Source organism: Pteropus medius, unplaced genomic scaffold, assembly GCF_902729225.1.
Source record: "Pteropus medius unplaced genomic scaffold, Ma_sr-lr_union100, whole genome shotgun sequence".
Classification (NCBI taxonomy): Eukaryota; Metazoa; Chordata; class Mammalia; order Chiroptera; family Pteropodidae; genus Pteropus; species Pteropus medius.
The window spans coordinates 1,612,190-1,626,957 of NW_024354550.1; the positions used below are offsets into that span (position 1 = coordinate 1,612,190).

At 39.1% G+C, this 14,768-nt stretch overlaps 1 protein-coding gene across 1 annotated transcript in view; it reads right to left on the reverse strand.

Moving 5' to 3' along the window:
- Positions 1-379: 379 nt before the first annotated feature.
- MINDY4B (MINDY family member 4B) overlaps positions 380-14,768 on the reverse strand; it is a 30,518-nt gene continuing 16,129 nt past the window's right edge. The window contains exons 8-12 of the mRNA XM_039855115.1: positions 14,489-14,559; positions 12,813-12,885; positions 12,043-12,204; positions 2,130-2,310; positions 380-522 (exon numbers count right to left, since the gene is read on the reverse strand). Coding sequence (XP_039711049.1) covers positions 380-522; positions 2,130-2,310; positions 12,043-12,204; positions 12,813-12,885; positions 14,489-14,559 — 630 coding nt within the window. The remainder of the gene's footprint in view (positions 523-2,129; positions 2,311-12,042; positions 12,205-12,812; positions 12,886-14,488; positions 14,560-14,768) is intronic.

Here is a 14,768-nt window from a genome sequence, read left to right on the forward strand (position 1 = left end):
GGGGAGAATCACACCAAGAAAAGACTAATTTAAAAATAACATGCAAGAAAGAGACTCCACTCTCTCTTTTGAATAAAATGAAGAAACTAGTTTATGTGAGTATAGAGAATATACCTTGCAGACCCTGCTGTAAAGGCCTATGCTTCTCCTATGATACTGAAAGCAACTGCAGAGGGCTTAACAGAGACAAATGATAACAACAACAACAACAACAACAACAACAGCAACGACAACAACAAAGGAGAAAAACAGCTAATGGGGTTTTTCTGTGGGGCTCGTGAATAAGGAGTATAGAAGTGAAATGGTCTCTCCCCAAATTAAGCTTTGTATCCCAGCACTTCTGATACTTTAGACTTCATTGCACATCTTGGTTTTCTCCTTAGAAAAAGGGAACACTTCCATTCCAGTCGATGGTGGCCTCTCTCCACTTGGTTCTGATCACCATCTCCACTGGAGAAAACCATTTTCCTGGTCTCTTTTCATCCTCACATTGGTCCCTCTCCCAGTGATGGGAGTGAGTATCTGAGGGAGGAACAGCTGGCATGTAGACCCCAGCCTATGCACACCATTCCAGGGAAAGCCAGGATGGAAGGTAAACAGGATGGGTGGGTGGGAGTTGAGCTCAGCAAGTTATGTTCCTAGAACTAGTTAAGCAGACAGGGATGGTGTGTAGAAATGCCCCACACAAAACACATGTGTGGTAAATTGAGCTGTTGTGTATTTTGGAACACGAATATTGATAAGTCATGTAATGCACGCTCCAACTCCATGATAAAACACAGAGGCAGGTGTAGGTCGCTGGATGGTATGAGGGAAAACAGCAAAAGAGGAGAACTATCACCTCTCAATGCTTCTAAGGATACTTTTGCATTTCTGGGTGAAGGGTGAGGTATTCTAGTGAGATAGTTAAGAACAGGATTCAAGTCCCATATTTGTTTCATGTGACATTTGAGAAGGTGCTTAACATCTCTCAGCCTTATTTATTCAATTAGTAACTATTTACTGGCCACCTCAATTTCCTCTATGTAAAAATAGATATCATAGTATCTATCTCATATGACTGCTGGGAGAATTTAATGGGTTACTGTATGCAAAGCTTTCAACACAACACAGTACCCAGAATGGAATGCTTGTGATGCAGGTGAGCTAATTAAAAAATAAGGCTTTCCTCAAAGAAGAGAGTAAAGTAGAAATGATAATATATTTTAAGGAACACATTGTCAATGTCCCACTAAATTAAATGGGCTAATATATATTTCTCATAATTAAAGAAAAAGAACTGGGAGCTGCATAGATAAAACAGTCACTAAGGTACTTCTCCAGATTTAGTTATAATAATGGAAAGTTGCTTAATATCAGGCCTGTAATGCCAAATGCAAAGAGTCAGACATTAAATCAACAAGGCTCCTTCAGTGAAGCCAAGGTACCAGATACAGACTCCCAGTCTCCTCACTTTTATTCCCTTGTCCAAAGGTCCAGTGTTTAAAGACGTGGTTAGTCTTTTTTCCTTGTAAGTTAAAAAAATTAAGGTTGAAATTAAAATGTAATGACCTGTGTGGTTGTTGCTTCTCCTTTCGGACTGGAACTTTCTAAATGGTGCAGGGACTACTCCTTGGTTTCATTGCTTTCCTAATGTCTAGCACAGTGCTTAGCACTTAGTAGGCCCTCATAAATGCACCATCAGTTTGGTTACCCGTGTTACTGGATGATCATTTGATATTCAGTTGTGGGATCGGATTGGCCCATTGGAACCCCCTCCCCGCAACCCATTTGTTTTTCCAGTTCTTTCCTCAGGCATTAAATGCCTTATGCTCAAAGATAAAAGACCCTGCGAAAGGCTTTTGGAAACTGGATTCCACCTTGTGTTTTTTTCTCTAACCAAGAGGTTGTTTGTTCCTTTGTGTTACTTCTAACCCCCTGCTCTTATTTATAGCAGGTGTAGAATTTCCAGGTTACAGTGTGGGGATTAGGCCCATGGGGTTCATGCGTGGGTTTTTATTTCAGAAATCAAGCCTAAGCATTTTCCTGCAGATCTAGCATGAATATCCATCCACACAGCTGTTAAACATCAGCAGCCCATCTCTTTGAGCACATTAAAGCACACAGCACTTCGAGTCTGAAATGCTCACCTACTGTAAGACGCGCGAGCTTTTTCTCTGAGGACTGGCCACTGTAAAAGTGCAGATCAAAGAGATGCTCCATTTTCCAATCTGATAAGAGCTGCCTGTTTGTGCTAAAAAGGACACTGTAATTTCCATTGATGTTGCACAGCCAAATAGGTAATTTGGGAGTCTTCAGCATGCTGCCCACCTGGAAGGGGAGAACGGAGTATAGATGAATATACAGATTTTGCCATGTCACAGCAGATGCTGATACAACATCATAATCGAAAGCAGCCCTGAGGCATTTCGTCGCACTCATAGCTGGGCAGGGCACTGTGCGTGGAGTTAGATTTGGAATGAAAGCTTCATTATGAATGAATTTACGTTTCTGAATGGTGTGATGCGGTAATGATGCTGTACCTTTTAACGGATTTTATAAAAAAAAATTTTTGAGGGTAGCCTCATGGAAGAAGGTGGAATCACCTCAGTTTGCTGTTGAAGTGAGGTGGAAAATATACAGAAAATTTTTTTCTACTTAAAGAGATAAACATAAGCTACATGGAAAAACCATCATTTCCATGTGATGCTAGGGAGAGCAACTGGACCCTCTGCCTTGGTGCATCTTACCATAACTGTAGGATCCAATTCTGTCTCTTTTCTTCTCAGTCCTCAAAGTTGTACTGTGTGTTCAGGAACAAATTTTGTCTTATGGAAAATCCAGCTTTGAAAAATTACATGTTTTGTGAACCCAAGCATTAAAGGCTAATAACTTGACATTTTGATTTCTCAATAGTTTTATTCAAATCTCGTTTTTTCTTTAATTTAAATTCTTCAGTTGTGGGTGAGTGGGTGAATCAGAGATGCTTTTGTCTTTAAGCTTTTCACTTTTCACTACCACAGAAAAATTATATTACTGTGTTTGAAAAAAATGACCCATTTTAGTTGATCGTTTAAAAAGGGGTACGAGCCTAGAACCCCACCCTGGACCTGCTCATAGTGGATGTAGGATTCGCGCTCATTTACTCATCACATGAGCATCTCATATATCAAACGTGGGGCAAGTTCACTGGATGCATGGGAAATAAAGCACAGAGGATGTGCCATTGAGGCAGCCACTCTAGAATCCAGCTCCAAGTTCCAAATAACATTGTAACCATTCATTAGTTATAACATAAGCACTTTCTTTCTTAAGCCTTCTTGAGATGGCACCTTCTGTAAAAAGATAATATAGAATCAAACTATGATCCACAGAACATGGAATTATTAGGGCCGGAAAACTTGGATAAACCAATTAGGAAATTGAAGGCTATTTGTAAATGCCGCTCCTTTTGAACTTCAGCTGGATATTCTGGCTGCTTTTAAATCAATGAGAGTTCTTGTAAAATATGTCTTTGATGTAATAGAATATAGGTACATATGGTGTTGTTTCACACAATCTTTGTAATGTAGGCAAAATTCAACTGGCACTCAGAAAACATACTCTGCAAGGTGCTGACACCACACTATTGTTACTTTATGCAATAAGGCAACAGTTTTCTTTCCTGAATTCAAAATTATTCAGGATTTTATTAGAGTAGGAGGAAAATGAAGTACAGTTGACCCTTGAACAACACAGGTAGCAGTGCTGACCCCGTCGGCAGTTGAAAATCCATGTATAACTTTTGATTCCCAAAAAAACTTAAGGTGTCCCTCATTATCCACAAGGGATTGGTTCCAGGACCCCCATGAATACCGAAATTCTGAAGCTAAGTCTACCATATCAAAAGTTGTAGATAAATGCATACAGATATTTTATTGAAAAATATCTGCACATAAGTAGCCTGCACAGTTCAAATTCGTGTTGTTCAAGGGTTAACCTCCAACCCCCAGAGTGGCCATACAGAGACCCCGCACTGAACAGGCAGAGGCTCCACACTGAGAGATTCTGGTGAAAGAAAAATGTCCTGCATGGCTGTCATGGTACTTGGGCATTAACTCTCAGAGGCGAGCCCTATGATTACAGTTGAGAACACATCTGGTTTAAAGTGAGTCCTGCAAAAAACAAACAAAGCAAACCCCAGTTGAATTCAGGCAAATATTACATTCCCCCCACCTTTTTTTTGGGCAGACCACATAATCTGTTTGACTGGAATTTTTAGTTAAGAATTTGTATTGCTTTTAGATAGACACACCTTATCAGCTACTTCCCCCCTCCTCAAGCAGGGTTCTAAATATGTTTTATTGGTGAGATTCCACCAATGAAGAATTTGTTCATGCTGCCTCATGTTGCCATGGTAAAAAGGAAATTAAATTGTGATACAGTGGTGCTATAAATAAAATACCTTTCCTCTTAAGTTCACTCATTGTGTAATAAGCCCAATAGGTTCGCATTACATACAGCAATCAAGGCTTTTCATAACATGTATCATTTAAGTCAGTGTAAAATTATAAGGATAGGAAGAAGGGTAGACAAACTCTAAAGACCAGAAGGCAAGAATTGAGTCCATGTGATTCCTTTTTTTATGTCATCTAGAACAATGGCACTTAGAATGTGCTTTTGCATAATGAGCTTGATATTGCAAGTCCCAAGACCCCAGTCGGGTAATCTGTATAAGAGAAAGGGATTGGAAACCTTGTGCTTTCTTTGCTGATTCCTGGCGAAGTTTCACGTGCATAACTGTTAATGGTCTGGCTCTCATCTCTGCTGCATGGAACACAGAGTTGATATAACTGCTCAGCGAGTTTGCAGGTATGTAGTCATGTTTGCAGGACGCTTCTTCAGTGACTTAGTAGTAGAGTGCATTGGGTGCAGCTTCATTTGGTACTTTTATGGTTGGATTTCTTTCTACCAGTCTCTTTAAAAGAAAAATGTAAAGAGGAAAGAGGGTACGACTGGGATGGTGGTGTGGTCTGCCAGGGCTGCTGGGGGAGTAATTCCAGGAAGACCTGAATGGCTTCAGTCCCTTCTAAAAATCAGAGTTGATTGTTCTTCTCTGTGGCAGGTGCAAAGATAATGTGAACCTCCTAAGGATTTCCAGATGGTGTTAGATTCAAACTGCTTTATGTTTTCACTTAGGTATTAGAACTTCACACTCAAACCTGTACCTTCAAATAGAAAAGTGATGGAGGCTTCAAAGTAGTGCCTCATCCTGTGGGTAGCTGGCTGTGTTTCATGGGCACCGTCAGTCTACTGGGCTCTGGGGGGCTTGCCATGTCATCTAATGAGAACTCTGTGTTTCAAAAATCTCGCCCACTGGGCTGTGACATTGGGATTGAAAGACATATGTTTTTGCAGTCTCTGCAATTCTATCGCATAGTAAGACGAGATTTAATTTGGGAGACAGGATGGGTTTCACCTCAGCAGAATCTGTTAGGCAGCACGTTGGTTCTCTTTTGAACTCAGAAACCTTTATTTATTTATTTTTTTTCTTAAAAATTACTGGGATGACATTGATTAATAAAATCAAATAAGTTTCAAGTGTATCATTCAATCAGAAACCTTTCTTATGTTAGGTTTTAATGATCAGTTTATACATTTCATCATTTGATTTACAGCACCCATCCTACGCAGAAGCCCCTAAATACTCATAAAGTGCTTTATACCCAGTTGGCGTATGGAGTCACCATGCCTCAGAACAGAAAGGTAGGGGAGTGACTGTAGGGTCTTCAAGCCAGTGATACTTAGAGCACTGCTCTAGAATCACGTCTGCGTCTTTCTTAAGCAAAATTCTGCTTTGCGTGGTGTTGCAATTCTATGACAAAATATTGTGAAATATTAGGCTTCTGGATACACTACAGTCAAATGGGTCTTCTGGTTAGCATGTCTCTGAGAGCCACTGAGCTTGTCCTGACAGATGCGGTCTGCCAAACCAGCAAGTAAAGGGGAAAAGACACTTTAGAGAGTTTGTGTCCCAAGGACCTGCAGTTCACAATCAATTTGAACTCACAACTGCTTTAACCTAGAAGTCAGTGAATAAAGTTCTAGCTTGTTAAACACAGCTGTCATCCATTCTAAAACATAGCCATGATTTTGCCACCACTAAAATATTAGAGTACATCAGTGTGCCTATAATAGATATTAAAGACTATATAATACAAGTCTACCTCTATATGTGACTATATAGATAGGATAGGTTATAAAAGCACTTATTGTAAATACTTTATAATAAAGCATTTAACACTTTATCAGAAAACAAGCAAAGATGATAATGATAGGCAGTGTGGTTCAGTGAGCAGAATGTGGACAGATCTGGGGTCATAACACTGGCACTGACATTTGGGCAACTTACACCTTTCTCAGTTTGCAGTTTCTTATCTCTAAATGAAGGACCAAATAACAGACACTGGACTTAAACTAACACTGATTATAACTTTGAGTAGAAGTAAGGATGAAATGAAATATCATTGTGAGTGGCTAAAAGAGAGCCTGGCATAAAGGGCATACTCATACACGTGGCGTTAGCACTACAGTGAATAAATACACAGCTTTGAATACACAGCTTTGAATACACAGTAAGTTTTCATTTAACGCTGTTGACAGGTTCTGAGACTTTAATCAAAATGATGTATAATTAAACCAATGTTACCATAGACTAGTTAATACAAAACAAGAGTTAATTTCTTATGGTATCTCATCAACATTATAAAGAAACAATGTTGAATGAAATGATGTTATTTGAGGACCCACTGTACTTTCTTTATTGACTAGTTTTAAGGATGATAAAAAAATATAAAATTATACACATAGAATTAGTGTGTAGATAATTATTTTAATAATATAGATGAGCTATGGATTGCTTTTATCCTAAAATAATGAGCTGATATAGAAAGAATAAAAAAGCACCTTCAGATAAAACTTTTTATGTGTACATGTATATGTCTAACATATTCACATATCTCAGAGTTCAGGTAAGAAACCTAACCACCAGCCTGTATTTGCTCTTTAATACATTTGTTCTGAAACCAAACTCCATCTGTATGACAGAGAAAACATAATGCACACCCTCAGGGTTTCAAGCCATTAGTGTATAATTTCAGGCAATTTTCACTGAGGGTAGGATTTATAGGAGTCTCCCTGGGGACAGAACACTGAATCCAAGAAAGAAGGATGAAAAGCCACATTAGTCACTTTTCAAAAAGATTAAAGCATTGTGGATTGGATTTCTATGTATATATTAACCTGAGCAGTTTCCATCTTTTGCCCTACTTTATGTTTGTGGGCAAGCATTACAATGGTAGTCCTGTTTGGTATATTTTGCCCTCTTCCCAGCAGGAAATCTTATTTTTTACCTTATGCCCCACCCTCTTGACTGACTTTAAGGTCCTGGCAAATATTTGCTTTATAATTAGAGATTCTTCTAAGATCTGCAGATAATTTTTGTTAGAGCATGATTTAGCGGCCTTGTTGGTCTGAGCTGACTTGCGTAGAAAGAAATATGGTCCAGAGTAAATGGTAGCACTGGATGACTGCAAATTCCTGACTCTTTGAGGTTCTTGCTCCCTCTTTCTCCCTGCCCCCCCCATATTCTTTGATATAGACTCTTTCCTCAGAGCAACTTAGTAGCTATTTAGAAAACACCTGTTTACTTTTAATTTAAGACAAGATCTGAAACTTGTTCCCAAAGCCTTGCAAATGTTACAAAGGAACAGAGAGAAAGTTGTCAACCTTTCAAATACTAATTGAAAGAAGATATCCTCTTTTGTGATGTCAACTGAAAGAACTAGTTTCCCAATTCTACACATCATGAATTTAATCATCTAAGCCTAATGAGATTTTCCCCCTCTTTCTTTTGGAGCAGTAGTTCAACCAGGGGCAATTTTCCCCCCCAGGGCACATTTAGCAGCATCTGGATACATTTTGGTTGTGGTGCAAGAATTGAAGAATCGGGTGGGGGGGGTCAGGGGGGACAGTGCTACTGACATCTAGTGGGTAGAGGCCAGGGATGCTGCTAAACATCCCCCCAATGCACAGGACAGGCTGCACTACAAAGAATTATCCAGTAGTGTTGAGGCTGAGGTTGAGGAGCCCTACTCTAGAACAGAGGTTTTCAACTCCGGCTGCACATTGGAATCATCTGTGGGCTTTTAAAAATTCTGATGCCCAGGTGCTCCCCAGACCAAATAAAAGAGTTATTTAATAGGACTGACTATACAATTTGTGAGGTCCAGTTCAGAATGAAAATGTGAGGGTCTTTCTTCAAAAAGTTTAAAGAATTTTAAGACAGCAACAGCAGAGCTTTAGACCAAGTGCAGGGCCTTCTAAGTGTGGGGCCGTGTGTGACTGCACAGGTCCTACACACATGATTCTGACACCATTCCAGGGATAACCTGGGTATTGTTGGTTTTAAAAGCTCTACAGGTGGGTCAAAGACTTTGCCACCTCACCAAAGACAATATAAAGATGGCAATTAAGCATATGCAAAGATGCTCCACATCATATATATTATCAGGGAAATGCAAAATAAAACAACAGTGAAATACCATTTTACACCTTTTAGAATGGCCAAAATGCAGAACACTGACAATACCAAATGCTGGTGAGGATGTGGAGCAGCAAGAACTCTCATCCATCACTGATGGAAATGAAAAATGGTACAGCCACTTTGGAAAGCCATTGGCAGTTTCTTTCAAAACTAAATTTATTCTTAACATACACTCCAACAATCGTCCCCCTTAGTATTTACTCAAAGGAGTTGAAAACTTATATATACACAAAAACCTACACATGAATGTTTAAAGCAGCTTTATACATAATTGCCAAAACTCGGAAGCAACCAAGTTGTCTTTTGTAGGTGAATGGCTAAATAAGCCATGGTACATCAATAGAATGATATTTATTCAGTGGAACATTATTCACAATATTCCAATGGAATATTATTCAGTGCTATAAAGAGATGAGCTATCAAGCTGTGAAAACACACAGAAGAAACTTAACACATATTACTAAGTGAAAGAAACTAATCTGAAAAGGCTATATACTATGATTTACGTAGAAAGTATGACATACATAGTATTATTTCAACTATATGACATTCTGTGAAAGGCAAAGCTATGGAGACAGTAAAAGGATCAGTGGTTGCCGGGGTTTGGGGGGAGGGAGGGTTGAGTAGGTGGAGCACAGAGGATTTTAATAGAGGGCAGTGCAACCACTCTGTCTGATGCTGTAATTGTGGCTATGTGTCATTATACATTTGTCTAAACCTATAGAATATACAACACCAAGAGTGAGCTATAATGTAAACTATGAATTTTGAATAATGATTATGTGTCACCATAGGTTCATCAATTGTAACAAATGTACCACTCTGGTGGGGGATGTTGATAGTGGGGGAGGCTGCGCATATATGTGGACAGGCGACACATGAAAAATTTTTGTATTTCCACTCATTTTTACAGTGAACCTAACTGCTCTAAAAAATAAAATTAATTAACAGGACAAAATTCTCCAGGTGATTTCAATGTTCAGCCAGTGTCAAAATCACTGTTTTCTAGCATTTATCGCCTATATCCTTCCTATAGCAATCGATGTACGTGTGTATATTGGCCCATGTATGACTCATCTTTGTATCAGACACAGAGCCTCACGATTAGTAGAAGGTGAATGAACATGGCCAAATAAAGCACTATTCTTTTATTCCTTGTCATATCTTATAAAGTCTTATATGTATATGATCATTTTAGCTTGTAAACAGGTTTCGGCACTCGTGCTCTTGTTTGCTCTTCACATCAGTCCTGTGGTTACAGGACGAGTGTTAGGACACTTGTCTGTAGATGAGGAAACAGGCTGGGAAAGGTAACTGAGTGTCAGGGCAAGGCCTCCAACCAAGCCTCCTGGCTTCCAGGCCAGGACTGTTTCCGACATGCTGCAGGAACTCCCTCCCCTTTATACCAGGTTTCCAAAGTGTGGTGCATGTGTGCCCATTGGTGGCCTGTGGCACGAAGGCAGTGGTACAAGGGGTGAACTTTTAAAACAAAACATGTTTATTTATTTAAATATGTATTAGGAAAAAAATAGCATGTCAAGTTTGTGGCTCGTATTAATGCTGCAGAAAAGGTTAGATTCAAACTTTAAAAGTTAGCTGATTTAAAGCAAATAATAACAGAGGTGGTATGGAGATATGACAAAGCTTGTGAATTACCTACTCAAATGACCGAAATATGAGAAAAACTGTTTTAAATCTTTGTCTTTGTTTATAATGAGGATATAGTGAAATAACACTGTGAAAGAGCTTTGTAATAACAGACAAAGCACTAAAATTATTGTGGCTTTGTGCCGCCCCCCCGCCCCCCTCCTGAAACTTGCCCTCAGTGTATTCTGCCATTTTCTCCACACTGAGTCTTAGCATGTTACTGGGCTCTGATGGATACAGCATGCTTAACCATGGATATCAAATGACCATGCATGGTTGAAAGAAAAAAATACATATGTATGTAAAACAAAATCTATAATCCCCTACTTTTGTCCTAGTTTACCTCATCAATATATGTTTATATCAAATTCTAAGATGAATTCTCAAATTATCTGAAACAAGTGATTAGAAACTTTGTAATAACAAATACAGTCTCTGTTTGGGGTATGTTCAAAGTACAGTCTTTCACATTCATATAGTGGGACTCTTTGTATCCATTAAATATGATGAAGAACATACATTCATTGGCATATGAAGATATGTATGTTAAATGAGAAAAGCAGGTTTCAGAAGAGCAGACTAGAACGTATTTATATGAGAAAGAAAGAGAGAAGGAAGCATTTTTGGAAGATTGACCCCTGGCGATGAGATTGGGTTTATTTATTTATTTTTTTTAGCTTATCTTGTAGCTTATCTGTCATTTCTCATTTTTCTATGATGGACCTAGATTTCAAACTAGAGGAATAAGAAGCAAACTTTTGAAATGCATTTGTACACAAAATATACTAATTCTGCTATAATCACATACTATTGTCCTGATGCCTTCAGATGCATGGTTTGTGTGTTGCGAGATACTGATTTCATATAACACATTGTAGCTGGAGCCAATAGTATAAGAGGAGAGATGAATAAAGCTATAACTGTAAAAGGACCTTATAATGTGTGAAGCTCTGTTCACACAAAAGAGATTTGGGGCTGCAACAGGGAAAGTGAAGGGCAGGACAAGGACTGAGCAGCAGGGGCCTCATTTGGTGCTGGTGGTTGGGAGAGGTTGGGGACAGTGAGGCCTGGGAGTTTGTCACCATCATATTGAATTATACTCCAGCTGGTTTCAAGGCCACTCCAGAGAAGCAGTTGCTTTTCTCAGAATTCGCCTTGGCTTCCCTGGGTTTTAGAATAAATTTTTTTTTTGTGAAAATATCATGGAAGCATCTTTGATTTGTGGTTTGGGTGAGTACATTTGCTGTCTCATTTTTCTCTCCTGTTTGTTTTTGCAGAATCTCATCTTACTTCTCTCATTGTGCTTTTCAACAGCACATTCTACTTTCTGGTTGTCAAAGGTTCTAAGTCCCTGAGCTGGAAAACTTTTTGAGAGGAGTTTCACACGTGGGCCCCCCTCAGTGACTCTTTTAAAGCTTTGAGTAATAGAATATATGCATTAATTTGCATAAATAAAGGATTGGGAGGATACCCATCAGCTGCTGGCAGTATTGATTTTTGAGAAGAGGAGCCTGTAGCTGGAGGGAGAGAATGCAAGGGGACTTTCCCTTTAACTGTATATTTTAAATTAAAAAAATTATTCGCATATTAGTTGTGTTAGCTGTATTCTATATGCATAAAAATATACAAAATAAAATATGAAGCAAGTAGAGTTGGATATTTTTATATATACCCCAAAAGCCTCCATGTATGTGTGTGGGGGGTGGGGGGTGCAAGGTATGCAGGAAAGTAGTAAAGGTAAGTTCATATTTGAACTACCTTAATATAGAGACTTAAACAATGTCAAAATATTGACACCCTGATTGTGTGGCTGAGAACCAGAACACATTTACCTGGGAAAGCCTATCATCCTCTGAGGTGTTCTTACTCCACTGCAAATAGCCAATGTCACTGCGGGTCAAGACTCCATGTAATATTTCTTGAGACTTTCCATTCTGACAGCCATTGAAGACATTTGGATTTGCTCTTCCAGTTAAAACCATGTTCAAAACTGCCTAGGGGACAGATTTTACAAATATTTACATTTTAGGTAGTAATGACATAAGGATTTAATTTTTTTCTTTTAATAATCATTTTTAAATGACCATTTTTACTTAAAAGAATGAAAACACACAATATATAATTCTGGAAAAACATATGTCGTGAACATTTTGTAGGGTTCAAACAACAGGTTATTGGCTTTTTTTCTGGAGCCATACCCCATAACTTCCCATGTGCCCCTCTCAGATCCTACTGCCCTTCCTCCCTCTATATTTCTTTTAAACTTTAGTTTTCATAGTTGTGACTTAAGAAGCATAAAGCTAACATGTTTTTATAGTACTTTTCTTTCAGTAATTAGGGATTCCTAGTGGGTATTGGCAAGATATTTTCTAATATTTCTAGAATCTCAGTGATGTAGAGCTCTCAGAAATCAACTAGGAAGGACTATATTGGAAATTGGAAGGTAGAATCTGATAACAAACTCAGGGTAGCATTTAGTCTTTCAGAGTTAACTTGATCACTCTTCATGTATGAGATAATATGCTTATTTGAAAATAAAAAAAATGAAAAAAGCCTAATTCAGATTCCATAATAGAAACTCAAAGTCTTCCTTCCAACCCACCTGCCTGCACAGAAAGCCTCCGGCTGTTGGTCGTAGCAGATGAACAGTGGAGACATCTAGGTCCTTCTGAAGCCTGCAGAGTGGGAGGAACCATTGGCATTGATCAGAGGTGATGATTGCACCTGGAACCTGCAGCCTCTCTTCCCTCCACCCCTGAACACAAAGTGGCAGTCACATGGGCTTGCATAGTCACTGTTCCTGCCATGTGCCTTGCATGTTTCCATCTCTTATCAGGAAAGTTTCTAGGACTGGGACTCCCTATGTGAGTGGGAAAGCTATGGATGCACTTGGGGGAAGCCTGTGATAAGTGGTGAGGGAGAAGGGAGAAGCTCTAGACCTCACACGTTAGAATCCTTGTGTGTGTGCTCTGATGTTGGGCTCTGCAAAGAAACTGCTCTGAGTGACAAGGGATTCTTGGCTTAGGGTGGAGACACATGACCACTCCAGAGAGCACTGGCCCAAGGCAGAGTTGAACAGGAAAACACCAGTTTAGGGGGTAAGCCCATTTCTTGGCTGTAGAAGGGCAGCCTCAACTGTTTCATCAGAGACTGGGGCTTGGATTTCTATCCTGTACAATATTAAAGTCAAAGTGGAATGTAGCTCTTGCTGTCACCCAGCGGGAAGTGCTGAGGCCGGTATGAAAGCCGTATGTGTTCTTGAAAGAACCTATCCACAAGACAGGAGGTCAAACCCTAAAGACTTGGGTCAAGCTAGATGAGTTCCTTGATAGCATCGGGTATAATTCAAGGCAATGTTTCTGAAAGTATGGCATGATTTGGGGTAGTATTGATATGAGCATTTAAACATTTTTATAGTGATGTCTTTAATAACAGTTTTCTTCAGCACAGCAAATACATGATTTAAAGGATATTCATGTTTAGAAAGAAATTAATATATAAATGCATGTTGATTTAAAGAAAACTTAAGCAAGTAATAATGTAGACCACAGAAATGTGATGGTGATATACAAAAGGCAAGTTTAAGGAGCATCGCTTTGGGGCTTGTACTTCTTTTCTGGGGCTCTCCACCTCTCTCTGATTCTCGAAAGCTTACTTTTCTCTTAGAGCCCAGAAGAAGGTCTACTTCTTCTAAGGAACTTTCCTTGACTACCCTATCTGCTGGGAACCCTTCCTCCTCCGGAATCCACTATGACTCCGTGTCTTTATACTTTATTTGGCACAGCAGGTACCACCGAGGATTTGCCCAGAAGCTCTATGTGTATCTCTTGTCTTTCCCAGACTGGAACCTGCAGGAGGTCAGGGCCATATCTTCTATTTGTATTTCCCACAGTGCCAAGAACAAGACTTTGCATATCATAGGAACAAAATAATTATTTGTGGATATAATTTATTATACACATAAATAATACAACATTTTATATGAAAATTGTACAAATAATCTTTGGTGTTGTCTGCCAACATTTATTACCACAACAAGAAGAAATCTACTCCTGTGCCAGAAAAGCAGATTCAAACTTTCCTGATGACATCCACTTACCCATTAATATGACCAAACTGACTACAGGAAAGGATGTATCAACATAAGAATATGCACTAGAAAAAGAATAGCACTCACGTTTCCAACAGGATATGAAAATATTTTCCAATAGAAGAGTACATAGTTTATGTGACCCCAGAGCTATAGGAAATACCTGTGCAAATTTTCGTAGAATTTACCTTTCAAATGTTCTGGAGAAGATGAGGCTGTAAAGAAACAGGATGACACCATGGCTTCCTTCCCCTTTGAACTGTTTGGAAAACAAAAGAAAATCATACTTGCCTACAAGCAATGCAGCTATGCACTGTGGGCATGAATTCAAGGATTTACAGCTGGAGATGTTTATCATCTAGCCGCTTAAAGGACATTTATTGTCTAGCTGCTCTCTGCTTCCCTAGATATATATTCACTCTCAAATGCATTTCTCCTTCTTTGTTTCAGCCCTGCTGAAGTTACCAC